At 31.4% G+C, this 19,608-nt stretch overlaps 2 protein-coding genes across 2 annotated transcripts; one reads left to right on the forward strand and one right to left on the reverse strand.

Moving 5' to 3' along the window:
* Positions 1–243: 243 nt before the first annotated feature.
* LOC114751913 (reticuline oxidase-like) lies at positions 244–2,137 on the reverse strand. The gene has a single exon (XM_028940606.1). The coding sequence runs from the start codon at positions 2,113–2,115 to the stop codon at positions 487–489; it is 1,629 nt and encodes a 542-aa protein (XP_028796439.1). The 5' UTR covers positions 2,116–2,137; the 3' UTR covers positions 244–486.
* A 10,309-nt stretch (positions 2,138–12,446) lies between these two features.
* LOC114751914 (histone-lysine N-methyltransferase ASHH3-like) lies at positions 12,447–18,616 on the forward strand. The gene is made up of 13 exons (XM_028940607.1): positions 12,447–12,497; positions 12,875–13,004; positions 13,458–13,569; positions 14,043–14,142; positions 14,285–14,363; positions 14,445–14,616; positions 14,720–14,800; positions 14,897–15,023; positions 16,665–16,692; positions 16,880–16,946; positions 17,076–17,127; positions 17,205–17,288; positions 18,429–18,616. Exons 1-12 carry the CDS (start codon positions 12,480–12,482, stop codon positions 17,274–17,276), a joined length of 1,038 nt encoding a protein of 345 aa, XP_028796440.1. The 5' UTR covers positions 12,447–12,479; the 3' UTR covers positions 17,277–17,288; positions 18,429–18,616.
* The last annotated feature ends 992 nt before the right edge of the window (positions 18,617–19,608 follow it).

The following is a 19,608-nucleotide window of genomic DNA, read 5'->3' on the forward strand; positions in this document are numbered from 1 at the left end:
AACTCCTCTACATATTTACTTCACATACCGTAAAAACACTTTTAAAACCATGGTTTTATTTCTACTCAAACATCCTAATCTTCTTAAGTTATATAAAGAATTCCAGGGATATTGATATTGTATTCAACATGAACTTTCTAAGCAAAGTGAATTTTGATTATTCGTTATGATTAGTTTTCCTGATTTAATTTCAGAACAAATAGTGAGAAAAAAGAAGTTTGAACTGATAGATCTCAAGAATAATGGACATTAATATTAAGTCTTATTAGATATATGAGATGTACGTAGTACGTACTACTACTTTTTGCCATAGTGCCAAAGGAAAGAGCTTGCAAACCTTTTACAATGTATTTATAACTTGCACACTATACGATTAAATACCAGACTTCAGATGCGTTTTCTAACACATGCATTGCAGAATCAAACTTGTAAATGCACATATTTACAGAGGAGCTGAAACTTAAACTCACCTGTACAAGTCTAGCATCACATTGAACTGATGGAAGAAGATAAGGGAGGAATGCCTTGTTGATTAGTGAAAACATTATTGGGATCAATCAGAGTCTTGGCTTTAACCAGTCTATCATAGTTGCTCAAGAAGTACCTTTCACCCCAAACTCTGGCTTGTTCCCCTGCAGCCTTTGTGTTAATGGGTTCCACCATTATTCCAAGATCAAAGTCCAAGTAATTGATGTATGCAGCCCTAGGACCCCATGAAACAAATGAAGTCATAGAATCATAGAACTCTCTTATCCACTCAATATATTCACTGCTTCTGCCATCATCGGCTTCTTTCCAGTATATCAGGTACTGAATGGTGAAGAGATTGCCTTTTCTGTGAGGAAAAGCTATGGATTCACTGCTTATATTGTGCATCATCCCACCATAAGGGTCCAAAATGACATAACCTTTTGGCTCCTTCTCAAGTATGTTCAAAGCAGTTTCTATCCCCTCTAGAGGAATATGACTCCTCACAAAGTCTGATTTGGCCTTGAAATATTCCTTGTCTTGCATATACCTGTTCTTCAAGTCAGACACTGTGGCTCCATTTGTTAGGCCAGAGAAGAAAACTATAGACTCAATCCAACTCATTTCTTTGCAATCTTCTTCCTCAATACCCAGTTCAGGGAAAACCTGGTTTATAACAGAGATGGCCTTGTGCCTAGGACCCAGATAAAACCCTTTAAAAGTTGCAGATAATCCTTTAGATTTAGCTTCAGGCAAGCCTGCACCAACAAAGCATGAAAAATAATAGTCATCTTCCAATCTTGGTGCTACATATTGCCATTTATCAACTAGTTTCTGAAGATGATCTTTTGTGCCTGTTCTTGAGACTATGAAACTCGTTACAGTTTCTGGCACCTTTTGTAATTTGATCTTCCAGGCATATACAATCCCCCAAACACCACCCCCACCTCCTCTAATAGCCCAAAACACATCTTCTCCCATTTCTTGCCTGTTAAGTAAATTCCCATCAGCATCTATAATAAGTGCATCCACCACATTATCTGCTGCAAGCCCATATTTTCTTGACAAAAGCCCAAAACCACCTCCCCCAATATGCCCACCTACGCCCACGGTTGGGCATGACCCTGCTGAAAACCCGTGGGCCTTGCTGGCCAGAGATATTGCATAGTAGGTCTCTCCTAGGGTGGCCCCACCTTCGACCCACGCTATTTCAGCCTCCATATCCACCTGAACATGGTTCAGGTTCATGAGGTCAATGATGACAAATGGAGCTCCATCATTGGCCACAGAGGAAGTCCCTTCGTAGCTGTGTCCACCACATCTCACTCTGATGCCTACAGAGAATTCCCTACAACACACCACACTGCTCCTTAGCTGCTCCAAGCTCTCAGGCAGAACAATTGCTATAGGTTTTGGGATGTTAAGCTGTGCAAAGCGAAGGTTCTGGATGGAGAAGTTGAGGATTTTGAAGTAGTCAGCATCATAACTGTGAGTAGAGGATTGGTCAGGGAATCTGGTGAAGTTTTTGATGTTGTGATGGATCAAGCAAGATGTATAGTCTGGGATTGAAGAGGATAAAGAAAGAGAAAGAAACAGAGATAGCAAGAGGAGGAAGATTGGTGATGAGTTTCTCAGAATGATGAACATGGCTTAAGACTGTGAATGAATGGAAGAAGAAGACGAAGAAGCATAGAGTGTGGTGATGATGATGATGAAGCAAGCTAGCTATTCTGCAATTTTGCTAGTGAGGTCAAGTTTTATGGCTAAGACAAAACGATGCAGGAAACAAAGTGCAAATGGCAGGCCGGCCATAGTTTTAATATTGGAAACACAGAAGGTTATGAGATTGAACTTCTATATGATACCAAGGAACCAATCAAACTTCCCTAAAAGATGACAAATTTTTTATGGTTATTTGCACATGAATTAAATACAAAAAATGTGGGTGTAAAGTGATGTAAAGAAGAGCATAAGATTTTTAAAACATTTCTTATTTTGGATTGAATGATTTGATTTGAGATAAAGTGAGGTGATGAGTTCTGCATGAGACAGAGAGAAGCTACAGATTAGGATTTCTTCATTTTAATTACTAACAGACACAAATTTTGCCGGCGGGTTTAGAAACTTATTCCAATGGCCTGCTATGTTTGCTCTTGTCTGGAAGATATTCATGTCCCTAATTTTATTTTATATTTTACTTTTATCGTTTTAATTATTTTTTAAAAATTATTTAAACTTTTTCTATAAAAATTTGGAGAAATCAATCACTTGCTCCTTATAATCTTAAATCAGTTATAGCTAAGATTCTGAGCTTTTTTTGAATGAACTTAATTATTAACTAAGTCCCTCGACCTTAACTGAGTACAACCTCATTCATATAATTTCAACAATTATAAATATTAGTCCCTAAGTTTTAATAAATAAATTTTGTTCTTATAATTTTATTTTCTTAAAACGTAGAGACCAATATTTTAAATGATTAAAACTATATGAGCTTATTCACATTGAGTCAAAATTTATAGAACAAATTTTAATCAAATCAAAACTATAAAATTTGACTTAGAGTGAATGTTGAACTCTTAATCAAGTCAAAACTTTTATTAAATGATTAATATTTCTTAAAAATATTGTCATTTGATTCATTTCTCTAAAGTGCATAACAGAAAATTGTTACGCGGGTTCGATGGTTCATTAGTAAACTAAATTTGTTAGCTATTAGAGAAAGAATAAATGAACAAACCTAAATATGCATAGCCTAAACAAATATACATAGATGAAAACATAAAATAAAATTAGCGAACGAAATGGAAACTAAACAGCGTTAATGAACAAACATAAAATCGGCAAAAAAAATGAAGGAATTAATTTGAAATTAAATAAAGTTAATACAAAAAAATAAAATATAAAATGATATTATAAGGGACCAAAAGAATATTTTAACCATAATCAAGCCGGGTTAAGCATTAGCGACAAAACTCAAATTATGCTATGCTCATGTTTTGTCAAAGGAAATAAAATAACTTTAGCTAAACATATTAGAACTCTTTATTCTATTTTTAATTGATGATGCATTATGATAAAACCTAAGCATGTTAAAACAAGACAAAGTATAAAGGTAGGCCAAATTATTACGTAATTAGACTTTAATTTCATTCGTTTGTCTTTTCATGATCCGGATCATGTTAGGAAAAAGAATATAAAAACAGTATTGGATTAATCAAATTTTATTTAAAGTTTTTATTAATCCCTTATTTAGGACATACTAGAAGATAAAATATTTTTTTATAGACTTTATATTTTATAGAATAAAAAGAATATTTTATTTTTAGTTCTTTAATTCTAATACTGTTGACAAGGTATTGAGATCTTGAATATTAATAAAACATTCTCAAATGTTAATTTATTAAGTTTAATTTTTAAACAAACATAATTTTCTAAAAAATCATCATTTAAAACTAATAATTTTACAGTTAAAAGACTAAAAATATTTTTTTAAGTTAAAAGACCAAATTAAAATGTTATATAAATTTAAATGATTGAATATGTACTTTAACCTATTTTATATCGACACTTATATTTAACATTTAAAAAAATAAATTATAGTTAAAATGAAATTATAAAAATATGTAAATTATAAAATTATAAAACCGAAAATCCAAATTAATATTAGTATAAGACATAAAACTTAATTACAGAAATATGTATTATTTATAATTAAATAATTTAATTTATAGTTCACATTAAAAATATAGTGATATAAATAAAAATCAAAATCAAATAGAGAAAAAAAGTAAGAAAATTGCAGTGAGTCCTAACAAGGAAATTTTAATCACAAAGTTTTTTTATAACAAGCTAAGCTAGCAGCATGCAACAATAAGTTTCAATACAGAAAATGATAATAAGTTTATGCCATTTATAATTACATTTTTTTAGTACTTCATAATGAGATTTTTAAAAAAAATGTTATGGAAAATATCTGAACCGTAAGTTCATTAATTTATTGCATGAGCTGAAGACAAACAACGTGAGACAAGATATGGCCCTATCTCGTACTTGAGAATGAGCAAGCTCTTGAATCGCTTTCATTGCTTTTTCAAGGGAGCGTACCCGGGATGAACTTCCTACTAATATTTTGAGTTTTGTTGGAGTTTGTGTCAAAGAGCTCTGCCCATGTGGATGGTACTTTTTGTGGCCTCCAAGTTCTTTAGCAGCCACTTGGAGGTCCATCAAGCAGTATTGCAACCTTTTTGTCTTTTGATATTTTTTTACTCTATGATGGTTGCTTTCCGTTAATAAGCTATGTATGTCCTTGTGTTTGTTTAGTTACAGTTGCTTTTGTTCAGTCTTTGTTTTTCCAAGTTTATGTGGATGTTGCTACTTAATGCTATCTTGTGAGTTACTTGCTCAAGCACTAGCTTTGTTGCATGTTCACTGGCATTTCTTTGCCTTGGTTTTCATGCCAAATCCTTGCTTATTGGTGTATGCTGCCAGGGACTTTTGTAGTACACCTGGGGATACCTATGCCTGAGCTTTGACTCTTAGTGGTATAATTTGATGGCCTTTACTCCATACAATAGTTAGTGTAAATGATGCTTATGGTCATTGGGATTCTCTGGAGTGTCATTGATGGCAATGTCTTAGCTTGTGTGAGCCACAACTTGTATTTTGGTTTGAGTCTCTTTTGTTGACTTTGTATCATGAGGTCGATATTGCAAGAAATGTTACTGTATGTGTCTTTTATGTTTTTTTTCCCTCTACTTTTAGTTTTTTGTTTTGTGTTGTTGTTTTGTCTGTTATTTTCATGTTGCCGATGTTCTGGGCCGGCCTTCTCCTTTGGTTCATTTGGGCTTTGCACAAATTGACTGAATATGATTGGCAAGCTTTTTTTTGTACTCATTTTATTTTGTTATATAAAATTGTCTTTTTGTCAAAAAAAAATCTTGAATCGCTTTCCATCACAGCATTGTTTCAAAGTAGGGAGAGCCAAATTAATTAAAAAAGTCCAATGCATTTAATATAACTTTATTTAAAAAAAATTTTGGTTTGGCTTGTTTTGAGGTTGGAAAGACCAACCTCACATCTTCTTCTCCTGTTGGCATTATCCTGTTGGCATCTATCAATTGTTATCATATGTATATATATTCTCATTGAAATATTTTTATCTAATGTAAAGTAATTGAGATGAGAGTTGTGTAAAGAGTAGACCAAATTGGTAAATGTCTAACCCAAAATTTAGTATGATTTACACCAGACTAAACATAATTGTCCTTATCTTGTGGGACAAAATAATATTTGAAAAAATAGGGAAAATATTAAAAACAAAAAGACTAGAGTTTTTTTCCCCTAGGCACATATCTTATTGGAAGCAATCATGTTGGACGCAATGTTACGTTGTACACTAAATGTGAACATATCTTTTGATGAGAATTCTAATCTTAGTTCACTATGTTGTGAAAATATTAACTCCTTTTACCAAATTCAATTCCTATCGGTGACTAGACTAATTGGTTTTAAAAGCTAATTTGAAGTTTAATTTAGTCTAACCCCAATAGCCAACTTAGTTTGGTAAGTGGATACCAATGTTCAAATTAGTTTTTTTTTCAACTTCAAACCAAATCGAATTAGGTCAAACTAGACCAGGTCAATCAAGATTTTTTTACTTACTTGCACTCCCTTGGTTAATAAGGCTTTTTTTTTTTAAAAAAAAAAAAACTTTACTCTAGTCTAAATGCATGCAAAATAGACCATATTAAAGAAGGTAAGCAGGTGATTTTAAAATACTTTTATGAGCTTTTCTTTTTCAAAAAGAAAATGGCAATGAGTAGATACAAATACAGCAAGAGGTGATAAGAATAGGACCCAACCGCATGGGTAATCACTCTTATATCAATAAGGCACAATAACACACCCACCATGTTCCTTCTATCCAACAAGAAAGAGAAAAATCACCTCAGCATGTAGTGTGGTACATACTTGAAATGGTGAAATGTTCCTAACTAGTCCACCTGTATGGGGAACTGAACCCCACTTTTGAGGATGGTGACTTGAATTGCCCATTTTAAACTTAGAAAATCATGTTATTTTCATTCCAACTGCATATCTTGCCAGCTATCCATGTGTATGATATTATTAGGATTGGAGCCTATAATATCTCATTTTTTAATGTTCTAACCTCTTAATTATTTCTTTGGAATTTTTTCCTTCCGAGCTCCTAGATAAAATGAGAAATTTTCCAGTATTTTAAATGGCGTAATTTAGTTTTTTTTTTACGTTTTTCTCAAAAAAAAAAAACCCCAAATTTTGTAGTTTCCACTTATTTTCTTTAAAAAAATCATAAAAAAAACAAAATTACACTATTTATAGCTGCAAGATATCAGAATGTCCTTTACTTTATGTTAGAAGCTAAAAATCAAAATTAGAAAAAAAATAAAATTAAAAAAATTAAGACATTACAAGAAACATCATAAAAGCGAGATATCAGAGCTTAGGAGACCAACATAGAGAAAAACAAAGCACCGATCCATGGAGAAGGAGCAGGAGAGGAAGAAAAGGAAAGTAATATATCTCACCTCCAAATAACAACAGGCATGGAGCCCAGAGAAGACGCAAGGATGAATATCTCACTTCCTCAGCTTCAGCGTAGCCTTCTTCTTCTTCTTCTTCTTTGACCCTAGATTTTCTACTGCTATTTTCCCTTCTGCACAAGATCTTGCGTCTATATATATAATGTAATATTTATGGAATAAACGGTGGAGATATATAAGATAATATTATTTGAATATATGGAGGTGAAACAACTCATTTTTGATTGGGAAATTAAGGGATAAAGATGCTCCCCGAAAAGGCAATATCAACCTTACAAAAATCATGTACATCTCTCATCATCAGGTTGTCTAATTACTGACGAAACCTCCCTAGCACCCGAGCATATTCTTTTGCTTAGGCTCATTTCCCAATCCCCGACACTAACCTCTGTATATTTTTTTAATATTAATAAGAAAATTATATCTTAGTAAATACAACTACTGCCATTTGACTTTTATCTTGATTCTAAATATAAAAACTTAATTTACTTTTTTTTCTTATATTTATTTATTTATTTCAAAATAGTTTTTATAATAATGGTAGTTCTAGCTAATACATTAGATTAGTAAAGATATTTTTTGAAAAAAAACAACATCTATTTATTATAAATGACTAATTTAACTGGTTTTCTTAATCTACTTAAATTACTTAACTAGCTTTTATATTAACAACTGGAGGTAGTAGCATTATACTACTTTCTGTTTTTAATATAAGAGTTTGTTTGGCTTATATTTTGGTCCTAAATATAATATCATAGTCTACTTTGTTTATCACATTTATCCTTTTTTTTAATGTAGTCATTGTAATAATAGTAGTTCTAGCCAATACACTTGATTAGTAAGGATATTTTAGTAAAAACAACACATATTGATTATAACTAACTAATTTAACTAATTTTCTTAATCTGCTCAAATTAGTTAACTAACTTTTATATTAAGAATCAAAAGTAGTGTGTGTATGTAAATTCAGGCTGATCTAAATATTAAGAAATAGACATGTCAATACTGATTAGATAATTTTTCAACTAATATGTAAATATCTCTATAAGTATTTTTTAAATAATCATATTCTTAATATACTATAAAAATTAGATAACTAGTTTGTGAATATTAAAAAAATTAATTAATTTAATTATTTATAATAAATATGTGTTAATTCTTATAGAATACTTTTTTTAACTATGTGTATTGTAACTACTCTTTCATGAAAATATTCTTAATAGGATATTTTTAAAAAAATTATAAAATTGAAAAACAAAATAAATCGAGATCCCATCTAGGATCAAAACAAGCCAACTGTCTTCTTTAATATAGGAAGTAGTATGATTTTAGAAATTTATTAATACTTATATATTATATATATAAGGTCCTCATTCATTCACTCACCAAATTTATGTGCATATTTTGAAAAGTCATAAATGAAATTGCATATTCATTGGTTGATTCAATGAACAACTCAAAAAGTGATACATGATCATATATGGATTGATTTTTTTTTTTTGACCAACATCATATATGGATTGATTGATTGATGGTTAAATAGTGAAATGCATGTTCATCTGTTTATCCAATAAATAATTGGATGAATTTGTGTATGTACTATCTTGTTATGTTTGATTAATAAATAGTTCAATTAATGTCTCAATAACCAACGGATAAGGGCTTATAAAGTAGCCCCTTGCTCCGTAATTATTAGATCATCTTGCGTCTTTTTGTGAAGTGTGACCCAGAAATATTTTGCAAACTTGAAAATTCTCATGTTACCAAATTTCTTGACTTTCTTGTGCTTGTATATCAGGGTGTTTTTTTAGCAACTAAATATGAAGTAAATATTTCTCTATATAAAATGACCAGTTGGATCTTAAGACATCTATTTTATTTATTTTTATTATTTTTAGTGTATTTTTGGTTTTCTATTACAAGTTGCTAATGGATCACGTCAGTGTACCAGCTTATTCCTATTTATAAGTTAATTATAAAAAAAAATTTGTTCCTAAATATAAGTAGGAAGTTTTGTTTCTAAATATAAATCACTTGTAGAGTAATTAATATTTTTTTTATTTTATCTCTGTTGACTTAAATAAGTGAGAGAAAAATATAGAACATATTTTTTAATACCTTTTCTTTAAAAAGAGCAAAAAGTAAAAAAAAAATTATTAAATTAAGACATTTTTTATTTACGGATTTAGAATACAAATAACTTATAAATAACAACAAATTAAGGAAGTTAGGTAAGTTAGTTAATTATAAGAATGTGACACGTTTTTTTTAAAATACCATAATCATTTTTCTTAATATCTCCTCTTCCTCTTCTACCAAGCAGTCAAGCACAAAATTATTTGCGACTAAAAAAATACTGGACTTCATACGAGCCAATAAGTTACTTTTTAAGTAGTTAATTTTTTACTTTTTCATTTACTGCTAGTTTTTTTTGCTAGGCTCATTATTAGTTTATTAAAAGTAATCTTATTCAATATATTATCAGATACTAAATATAGATATCTTTTTTAACGTTATGAGAAACTAATTCTTTTTGTTAAACTTAATCCTTGATAGTTTCCCACTAGTTTGTATGTGTATTAATATTTTGCTATTTGGATTTTGCACTAGATTGTATATCTATTAATCTTTTGCTATTTGGAGGCGTCTGTCTCCATTTCCCCCATTGCCTGGACTCTGCACCCTCTTCATCTTAATGGGCAAACATAAAATTAAAAAAAAAAAAGACTCAATTTCCACTATAACATGCTGAACGAAATTTCAAATTTCTCTTAGAAATGTCTACTATAACTTCCGATTTTTAATATAAGATCTTATTTGACTTTTATTTTAATCCTAATTATAAGATTCGAATCCAATTTGTCTATCATATTTATATATTTTTTTTCAAGACAGTTCAATTAATAATGGTAGTTCTAACCAATAAACTTGATTAGTAAGGATATTTTAGGAAAGATAATATCTATTTATTACAAATAACTAACTTAACTTATTTTCTTAATCTCCTCAAATTAGTCAACTAACTCTTATAATTAGAATCGGAAGTAATATTTAATAGGTAGTATTTAATAGTGTGTCCAATGTAATTATTTTTAATAAGAAAATACGGTGCGTAGTGGGAAAAAAAAAAAAGAAAAGCAAGAAAACTCAATCTCAAAGGTTATGAAACTTATGACCATTATTGTGGTCGTATTGTCATTTGCTGCCTAACCATTATTTTTTATTCACGATTTGCTGGATGGAGGACCTATTTATAAACATTTGAAGCGCTGAGGACTAATTTTCAAAGGTACCTTATAGGGTGGGAAGTGGGGTTTGAAAATAATTTAAAATATGAAAGAAAAAATGTAGAAAAGCCCTGAATATAAAATTAATTAAAAATTCATTTTTTTCCAAAATTAAATTATCTGCAGAAGTGTACTTTTATTCTCTAATTTTGTACGAATTTTTTTGACCAGCATACAAAATTTATTTTTAGTTCTTTAATTTTAAAAAATATATTTTCAACTCTTTAACATTATTAGATTTAAATAATAATTTTTTTATAATTATTGTTATTTTGAGAATTAAATTCATTATGTTAATGTTAGAAAATATTTTGTCAATATTTAAAATTTTCATTTCATTACTTCTTGTTAACAAAATCAGGTTAAGGAATAAAAAGATAATCTATAAGATTAAAATTAAAAGATTGAAATGAAATTTATATTTTTGTTGTAGATTATTACTAGTAATCTTTTGAATTTTTTTCTAAATCCAAAATTATACTTTTTGACCAGCAATCCAAAATTATAATTTGAAAATACTGAAAAAGGAAATATAAATAAATCGCTGCAAGATGAGTTTCTTTAGTTAACTCTGTTTTTTTGCCAGATTTTTAGCTAAGTCTTCATCCAATGTTTGAATTAAACTGACAAGTTCACAATTGCTGTGGTGTATTTCTCTTATTTACGTTATCCATCTATCTTGACCTTTTACTTTAAACTCGAACCCTCACTTGGCTTCTCTTCCCGCGGCGTCGGCTTCCACTTCAAATCAAGCTGGTACCTTCGCTGGTTATCAAGTAGCACTACATTTCTTCCAATCTCAAATTCAATTTCAACTCCACCATTTCTACAGTTTTTAAAACTATTCTCCCTCTTGTTCCAGAAAGTGCTGCTGCAGTCTTCATCTTCTTCTCAAATCTCATTGCTGCTCTCATTATAAACCTACTTGTTCTTTGGATCCGAGATCCTGCAGGTTCTGTCATTGTCACTTTTCATATCTTTATACTTGTTCTCCAGGGTAATATGTTTGGGGCTTGTCCTCTGATTTGTTTTCCCTGTCTAGTTTCTCGATTGGTAGCTCCTATATCATTTTAGAGAAGCTCTCTGGATTTTTTTTTTTAAAAATTAAAGGTTGTCTTTGATGAACCGCCAAAGACTCATTTGACTTACCCAGTATGGTTAATAAAAAAAATTGTACATGGTGGGAAATGGACGTGGTTTCTGGCGAAAGAATTGGCTTGAAATACTACAGGTTTTTGAAGACGAATGTTTAGTCACTGAGTTATTTGTTTGAAATGTAAGGATTCTAAGTACGATATGATATTTAGGATATAGTGCTGAAAAATTGTTTCGAACAAGTTTTAAAGTTCAATGGACAATGCGGGATGGGAACTGCTCGATGAAGCGAACGGGGGACAAGTCGGAATATGTGAGATTGGGAAGAATGGGAAAATCTTTGATTTGAAGGGAAAGAGATGCACATTTTTCTACTTCAGATATTGAAAACTGACGAAGACATTTATGAAGTGTATTTAATTTGAGACTTATGAAAGATTTCCGGTCTTCGTGGTTCTCTTCTTTCTCATTGGTAATAATAAAATGAACTTGACGACGCGTGGATCTGTTGAGGGTGATGAGGAATCTGCTCTATATTGTTATGTGTGGATCGATTAATTTTACTTGATGTCAATATCATGTATGCAATTTTATTAACTGAATCGGGTACTCTTACGTGGTGCTGTTTTCATCGTTTTTTCCGCTTATATTGACTGACACAATCTGAAGAACAAATATTTAACCACATTCTATCGCTTAACTTATCTACTTTCTTTCTTTCTTCCTCAGAAATTCTCATGCGTGCCATAAAAAGCTACAGATCCATATATATGATAAGAGGAATTTATTAATCAATGCTACTTCCATAAGATATTTTGAGTTAAGGTTGAATTTTGGAATTTTTACTTGGAAGTTTTTTATGCATCTTGCTGACTTCACTTCATGCGCACGAATTCTTCCATGTTGCAGGAGAAATCTTCCATGTGCATTTTGAGATATTGATTTTTAGTACCCAAATTTGTGGTCTGAGACTGTGTTGAGATATTGAGATCAAACCTGATCGCAACACTTTTCATTAGGTGACTTCACCAGGGGCAATGCCAGCATGCCTGCCATGAAGAAGGTTGTTATGAGTTGGAATACCTTTGACTGCTCCATTTTCATGTGTCTCTTTTGCTCCCTCTCCCATACACACACGTGCAAATTAGTTAACGCTTTACGTGGAAAGTCAACCCCTAGTAAGATATTATATTTATTCCATGTAAATTTCTTTTTTTTTTCCAAAAAAAAAACTTTTAGTTTGCGTTCACTATGGAAGTTTTTCAGGATTTTTCAGTCTATTGAAGAATTGACTACCGAGATAATTGTTTATCTACTGAAGAATTTATCTTGGCTTGATACATGCGTTCTTCTGACAGATGTTCTTTTTGAGAACACGTAACAGTAACCTTTTGCTATCATCTTGTGCCTGATGCTTGTGATTTATTTCCTGTTTAACAGAATTCTGAGCAGACTCGGTTAGGCTTTGTGTTCAACAAGTTGGTGAATGAGATAGGAGATCCTGTTGATTTTGAACTTCCAGATTGGTTTAACAAGTGGAAGGCAGTATCATACGTCTCTATAAAGCGCAGTATCCTTTGTGAATATTATTAAAAATGTCCATAGTAATACTTCTCATATTTATTTCACTCCAATCTTTGCTTGCATTTCAAATTCAGATTTTGTTTACTTGAAATTTTTCCTTCCATTTTTCATATAACAAGTAATCTTTAGTAGTTCATTTTTTGTTATGACTAACGGGGACTGTGCTTTGTATTAGAATACATTATTCTCACGTTGACTAATTGGAGAATGAATTGAACGTATATAATCTAAGTCAAGTCCTATTAAATTGGCCTAAGCTATTTTGATAAAAAGACAAACCTAATATATACTTAATTCTCTAAAGTCTAACACTTTGTATAGAATTTGAGAAATGAGCAGCGTTATTCATGACTTATGATAAATAGTGCAGCCTGTTGGAGTTTTTATATCTTACATAGATATATAGATAACTCCCTTTGTTGGTTCTTACAAATTTAAGATATATATGTTACAAAGAAGGTTAAGAGAAGGCTTGATGATGATGGCATATTCTGTTCTTGTACTCCTTCCCCTGGGTCTTCTAGTGTGTGTGGTAAATATTGCCACTGTGGGTAAGTTGTCCTTTTCAAATGTATTACTGTAATTTCTTTGCCTTATCTATTCTGACATTCTAAATTATTTAATAAAATCATTGCCGGCCAATTGTGTTGTCTATTTTCCTGACATGTTAACTAGACACATTTTCTATTGCATTATATGAATTCTGAGGAATGAGCCTCATTATTTATAGCTTGTCAATAGAGCACCTTACTATAAATTTTATTTATCATTATTGTATATGATTATATATTGATATATTGATTATTTGGTTATGACCTCTTTGACTACAGTGCTAGTGGCTTGTCCTTGTGAAATCGAGGTTTTCTTAAGTGAAATTTTTGGTTTTCAGAATCAAAATTTGCTGATGCTCCATGTAATTATTGCAAAAGCTTCCTCTTTATGCATATAAGTGCAGACCGAAGTAAATCAGCATATCCTTGGGAACTCGAAGTTATATTTATTCTTTTTTTTTTTTTTACTACAGGATGCTTATGTCTAGCTGCTCTTCAGGCTGTAAATGTGGCAGTTCCTGTCTCAACAAACCATTTCAGCATCGACCTACCAAAAAGATGAAAATGGTTCAGGTATAAGTTCCTAGCTCCGAATTATATTATTTCTGCAATGTACATTTGATGCATAATGTTGTCCAAAATCAGGTTCTGCAATTCAGTTATAGAGCATGTCAATCATATTTTGTTAATACTTTGCTTTTCTTTGTTTATTTAGACTGAGAAATGTGGTTCTGGAATTGTGGCGGATGAAGATATCAAGCGAGGGGACTTTGTCATTGAATATGTTGGTGAAGGTGATAATTATGTGTTTGTCTCTACATAGCCGTGAAATATGAAGTCTCTTCCATCTTTAATGGATATTGCCTCTTTCTCAGTCATTGATGACAAAACATGTGAAGAAAGGCTTTGGAATATGAAACATCGGGGGGAGACGAACTTCTACTTATGTGAAATTAACAGAGATATGGTGATTGATGCAACATATAAGGGGAACAAATCAAGATATATAAATCATAGTTGCTGTCCCAATACGGAGATGCAGAAATGGTTTACTATTTTTTTTTATCGTTATGTCTTAATATTAGGTATTTCATCTAATTTCACATTAAAATTTATCTTAGACTGTACCTTTTCTCCTTTCCTTCATAAGGATAATTGATGGTGAAACAAGAATTGGCATATTTGCAACACGTGACATAAGGAAGGGCGAGCATCTTACTTACGATTATCAGTATGAACAAATGCTTAACTTTTTAGTTGCATTCTTTCAGTTTTATTTCCTCTTACAACATTGCAAGACCAATGTTAAATTCTAACTACATAGCAGGTTTGTTCAATTTGGTGCAGATCAAGATTGCCACTGTGGTGCTGCTGAGTGCAGGCGTAAGTTGGGGGTCCGACCTACCAAACCTAAAACATCATCAGATGCTGCACTAAAATTAGTCGCATATCAGGTGGGTGCATCTTCTCTAGTGTTAAAAATAATTTTATCAAAAGAATATGTATGTCTATGGCTTTCAAATTATCAGTTATAACGTAACCGTAATGGATTTAAGTGGCACCATATTACGTTTACAATCTGTTATTTGACTTGTGAGCTAGTGCTGGCTATTTAATATATTTTTCTCCCTCAGGTTGTAATTGCTGCATCAATTTCTTAATTGCTTTTTTGTGTCTCCCCCACACTGTTGTTTCTGTCATTATGTGTCTTTTCATCTTTTTCTTTTTTTTCTTTTTTTTTTAATCAGTAGATATGTAGAATCATAGTTGTTTGCATGAGCTGAATCAGGGAGCATAGTTGAAAGCTATGTATACTTTTATATATTTCATTCTGCAGTCACTAATTTTTTCATGTTTGTTTTTAATTTTGGACTTAATATTAGATATAGATGAGATTGTTCTACTGTAAATATATGTTCTTTTTTCCCTTTTTTGGCTGAAGTAAATAAATAGATTACTCCGGTCCCATTGGACTTTAATGACTAGATAAAATTATGCTTGTACTGGTTTTGGTGTGAACGATCCTGGAGATACTTCTCTTTTTTTCTTGTGGGGAGCGGCCTTGGCTCAATCTGGGGCTGGGAAGGTTTGTTGTGGCCTTTGTGACAAATGGCAACGTCTAAGTAAACTTATTCTTGGGCCACTTTGTGGAGCTTCACCATATCTTTTAATTATTTCAATGTTTATTGTGTGATGCCTATTAAATATACGTAATAGGCCTGGATGGCCCAGCTAGTCAGAGGAAAGGGGAGTTTGGTATACTGAAAAAACACTTAAAAAAAAGTATTTTTACACAAGCCAAGATAGAATTCCTTGCATATACTCATCTCCTACTCTATAAAATCACTTCTAAAAAGCTAATCCAAACATCTAAAGGAGAGGAAAAAAAAAAAAAGACAAGGGAAGGGAAGGGATTGAGCTGACCGGGAGAGAGGAAGACTGTAACTTAGTCTGACAAATAGGAAAGAGGAGGGCGGGGAGCCAAAGAGTTTGTTTTGGAGAGTCTAGCCTCTCAAATTCTTAAGTATGGTCGTATGTTTTCGTTTTGTTGTTTTTCTTTAATTTCTATGACTGCTTATTGGTAGTGCCACTGATTTAAGCACAAAACCTTACATGGATTTGGGATAACCTCAGGTTATAGCATAAATAATGTGCATTATTATTATTAGTTTCATCTACATGTCGTATGTTTGTAATCTTTGGGCTATTATGGGTTGCTCAGAATCATAATGTTCTGTCCTTTTTCTGTGTTTGACTACAGTCTATATTATAAAGTAAGGCATGAGAAGTGTCAGGATAAGTAACTGATATAATGCATGATTTGACAACTTGACTAAGATCTTGATTGTGGCAGTAGCTGTTGCTCCAAAAGCTTTATCTTAGAATATTACTCAGTTGTGTTAATTCCACTGGTTCTGCCGACTCAGAATGCTGCCTGATTGTAATCAGAACCTAATTGTCAAGAAAACACATGATAACATGCTACACTTTTTCTAAAATTTAGCTCTATGCAATTCAATTGTTCTCGACTTTTGTAACTACAAGCTACAACATAAAGATGGGCTAATTACGGGACCTTTTTATGTTATTGATAGGTTTATCAGAATGGAGGTTTGCATACTGGTAAGCTTTTTTTTTTTTTTCCCCTTTTTCTTTTTTGCCTTCGCATGCTGGTAAGCTTTGGCTGTACTTAGTTGTTATATTCTGTCTGATAGTTCTTTTAACGGAAAACATATTTTTTACGTTCTGCTATCATTTTCTCTTTTGGGTTATGTTTTGCTTAGTATTTTTGGACATTCTCATGCTACAGTTGTACCAAAGTACTCGCACAATTGCATTGGAGAAGTTATTAGGATAAATCACCCCACAAAAGAGAGGTTTATGTTAGCTGTCTATTTCTTACTAGAGATTCTTCTCTTATCTAATCTATTTTCACTTCATTAACATGTTTACTTATATTTTTTTGGCTGACGAGTTTATTTGTGATCTTTCTCTTTCTTGTATAGGTGGTGTTTTGGGATCATAAAGCGGTTCGATAAATATTCCAAGAAACACACTGTAAGAGATTTTTTTGTTTATGTTTTAGTAATTTTCACGCGCACTTGACCAACATGGATATACATTTCGTTTTGCAGATTTTGTTTGAAGATGGTGGTGTTGACTTTATGGACTTGTCAGAAGTAGATTGGGAACTTGTGAGATTGTGATGCAATTGTATAGTAAGAAAAACTTTCTTCTTCTGGTTTAAGGGAAAAAAAAAGGAACTTTCTTCTTATTATTCTGGCGTACCCGTTTATATGAACTTGCTTTCTTACAATTGGTTCCCCAACTTTTTGTACATCCATTGACGAAGCAAAGCACGAAACGGTAAACCGTGCTTTATCATGGTTTGATAACAAACCTAAACAAGAGTAGATCATGCCATTTTAAATGCAGAAATGGTTGTCATTTGACTGATCTACCCCTTTTGCCATCCTTTTCATCAGGATAAGATAAGAAGTAATTATTCAATTATAAATATATAAAGCTTTGCATGCATTTTTCCACGCTACCTCTCCTCACTGCTCTTCTCCTTTAAGAATTAAGCATGGCCTTGAATATTTCTTTAGTGTAAGTTGAGAAAGGAGTGGAAAACCATAATTATATCCTTTCTAATGCAAAGGAATGAAGATAACTGATGCGGATCCTCTAGAATTACTTTTGTAACTATATTTAGGTGGCCGGAGAGAAATAGATTAATGTAATGGATTATATAGAGGGTCTTGTACTTTCCTGGAGTATGTGACTACATGAGTGTAAAGAATATACTTTAGAAAACAGAACAGAGGAGACTAACGTGTGTAAGTTTGTATAGTTTCACCTAGCTTTTAATTATTTCCCTGAAGTTGTTTTCTTTTCGTCATGTCCTCATAGTTTCATCTAATTTTAATCAAGTATCTGTAGTTTTTTTTTTCCTTTTTTATTTTAACCATGTCTTGATAGTTTCATCTAATTTTTAATTTAATCCATGTAGTTTTTTTTCCCTTTTATCAATCGTATCAAACTATAGGAACTTGATTAAAAATTAGGTAAAATTATAAGAACCTGATTGAAAAAATGAGTATATGATTAAATATTAGCTAAAACTACAAAGACTTGCTATATTGATCTTCTCAACAAAAAATGTCTCTGACATGATTTTGTGTATGGTTCCTATTGGGAACCATTAAAACTATGTTTTGGTGGAATGGTTTTCAACGGGCAACCGAACACTCAATATTTTTTAATTGATTATATTTTATCCTTGGTGAGGTCAGAAGTTGCTAATCCACAAATGATGAAGCAGGCTAGACTCACATAACCTTGTTGTATGATTGCAGGCTTTACAAGTCCGCTTCTTGTTGCATGGACTGTACAATTGCCCCATAATCCGAGAATATTGCTGTTTAAAATTACTGGATTCTATCAACAAATCCTGGTTTTAGTTCAAGGAATCATCTTGCACCTTTGTTAGGGATTTGCACAATTGTTGTATCAAATGTATTCTTTGTTTCTTTTCCCCTGTTGTTACATTTTTTTTATAGTCAATGATGTAAGTGTCAGCGGTCAATTAGCCAATCACTTGTTCAGGTAGGAAAGAAATGTCCTATTATTTTTTTTAATGAAAAAATGTTGTATTATTATGCATCCTTGTAATCGAAGCAATATGATTGGGTTCAATAAGAAAGGCACCTTGTGTCGTTGGATTTTCCTAGGTACTATTTGGTGTGAGGTCAATGGAGAGGAGGAGGAGAAAAATTTTAATGAGCCCTACTTAAAAAATTAGAGAAATAGGGCTTAGAAATTTTAATAAAAAGAAGTAACATAAAAGAATAATAAAAATTAATTAAAAGCTTTTAACTCTATTTTTTAATTTTTTAAATTGAGTTTATTAAAATTTTTCCTTCCCTTTTCTTTTCTCATTTTCCCTCATACCAAACAGATCCCTAGTGATAATAATATTAGTATCCCATAGGTTTTGATTAAGGGTTTGTTAATCTTAATTAAAAGAAAATTGACAAAAATGGGAAATAATTATAACCTTTTTATATTTAAAAAAGTTAATAATTTATGAATAACACAAATTGCCTTGTAATTGTGGAAAAGAATTATGCAATCAACAAAACTCGGGTCAAAATTTTCAATTGTAATTGTTATTTTGCTATTATGAGTTGTTAAAATATGTATATGTACTTGTAAATTTATTTATGAACATTTTGTAAATTTTTGCTTCCATTTTCATTGAGATGTTATACTTTAATATGACTAATGTAAAACCCTTGTTGTTATCAGAATGTAAAACCCTTGTCGAGCTTTGTATCTAAAATCGGAGCTCGAAAGTGGTACTTATTATTACTTATATTTGATCAAATTTTAATTTTAATCTCTATAATCTTAAATTGTGTTTTTTGGTTTTATAGTTTTATAACAACTTGATTTGAATTTATGGGTGTTAACTATTAGTTAACATTCATAGGAATCAATCAAAATTTGCCAAAAATATATGAACCAAGGCTAAAA

The sequence above is a fragment of the Neltuma alba genome, unplaced genomic scaffold (genome assembly GCF_004799145.2).
Source record: "Neltuma alba isolate B1F8T4 unplaced genomic scaffold, ASM479914v2 tig00007157_pilon, whole genome shotgun sequence".
In the NCBI taxonomy this organism is placed as follows: domain Eukaryota; kingdom Viridiplantae; phylum Streptophyta; class Magnoliopsida; order Fabales; family Fabaceae; genus Neltuma; species Neltuma alba.

Bases quoted from the DNA above. Each gene is read 5' to 3' on its own strand.
- LOC114751913 (XM_028940606.1), bottom strand. From the start codon at position 2,115: ATGTTCATCATTCTGAGAAACTCATCACCAATCTTCCTCCTCTTGCTA.
- LOC114751914 (XM_028940607.1), top strand. The intron at 13,005-13,457 runs GTATCCTTTGTG...TACAAATTTAAG, and splicing joins ATACGTCTCTATAAAGCGCA to ATATATATGTTACAAAGAAG. The intron at 16,947-17,075 runs GTTTATGTTAGC...TTTCTTGTATAG, and splicing joins AATCACCCCACAAAAGAGAG to GTGGTGTTTTGGGATCATAA.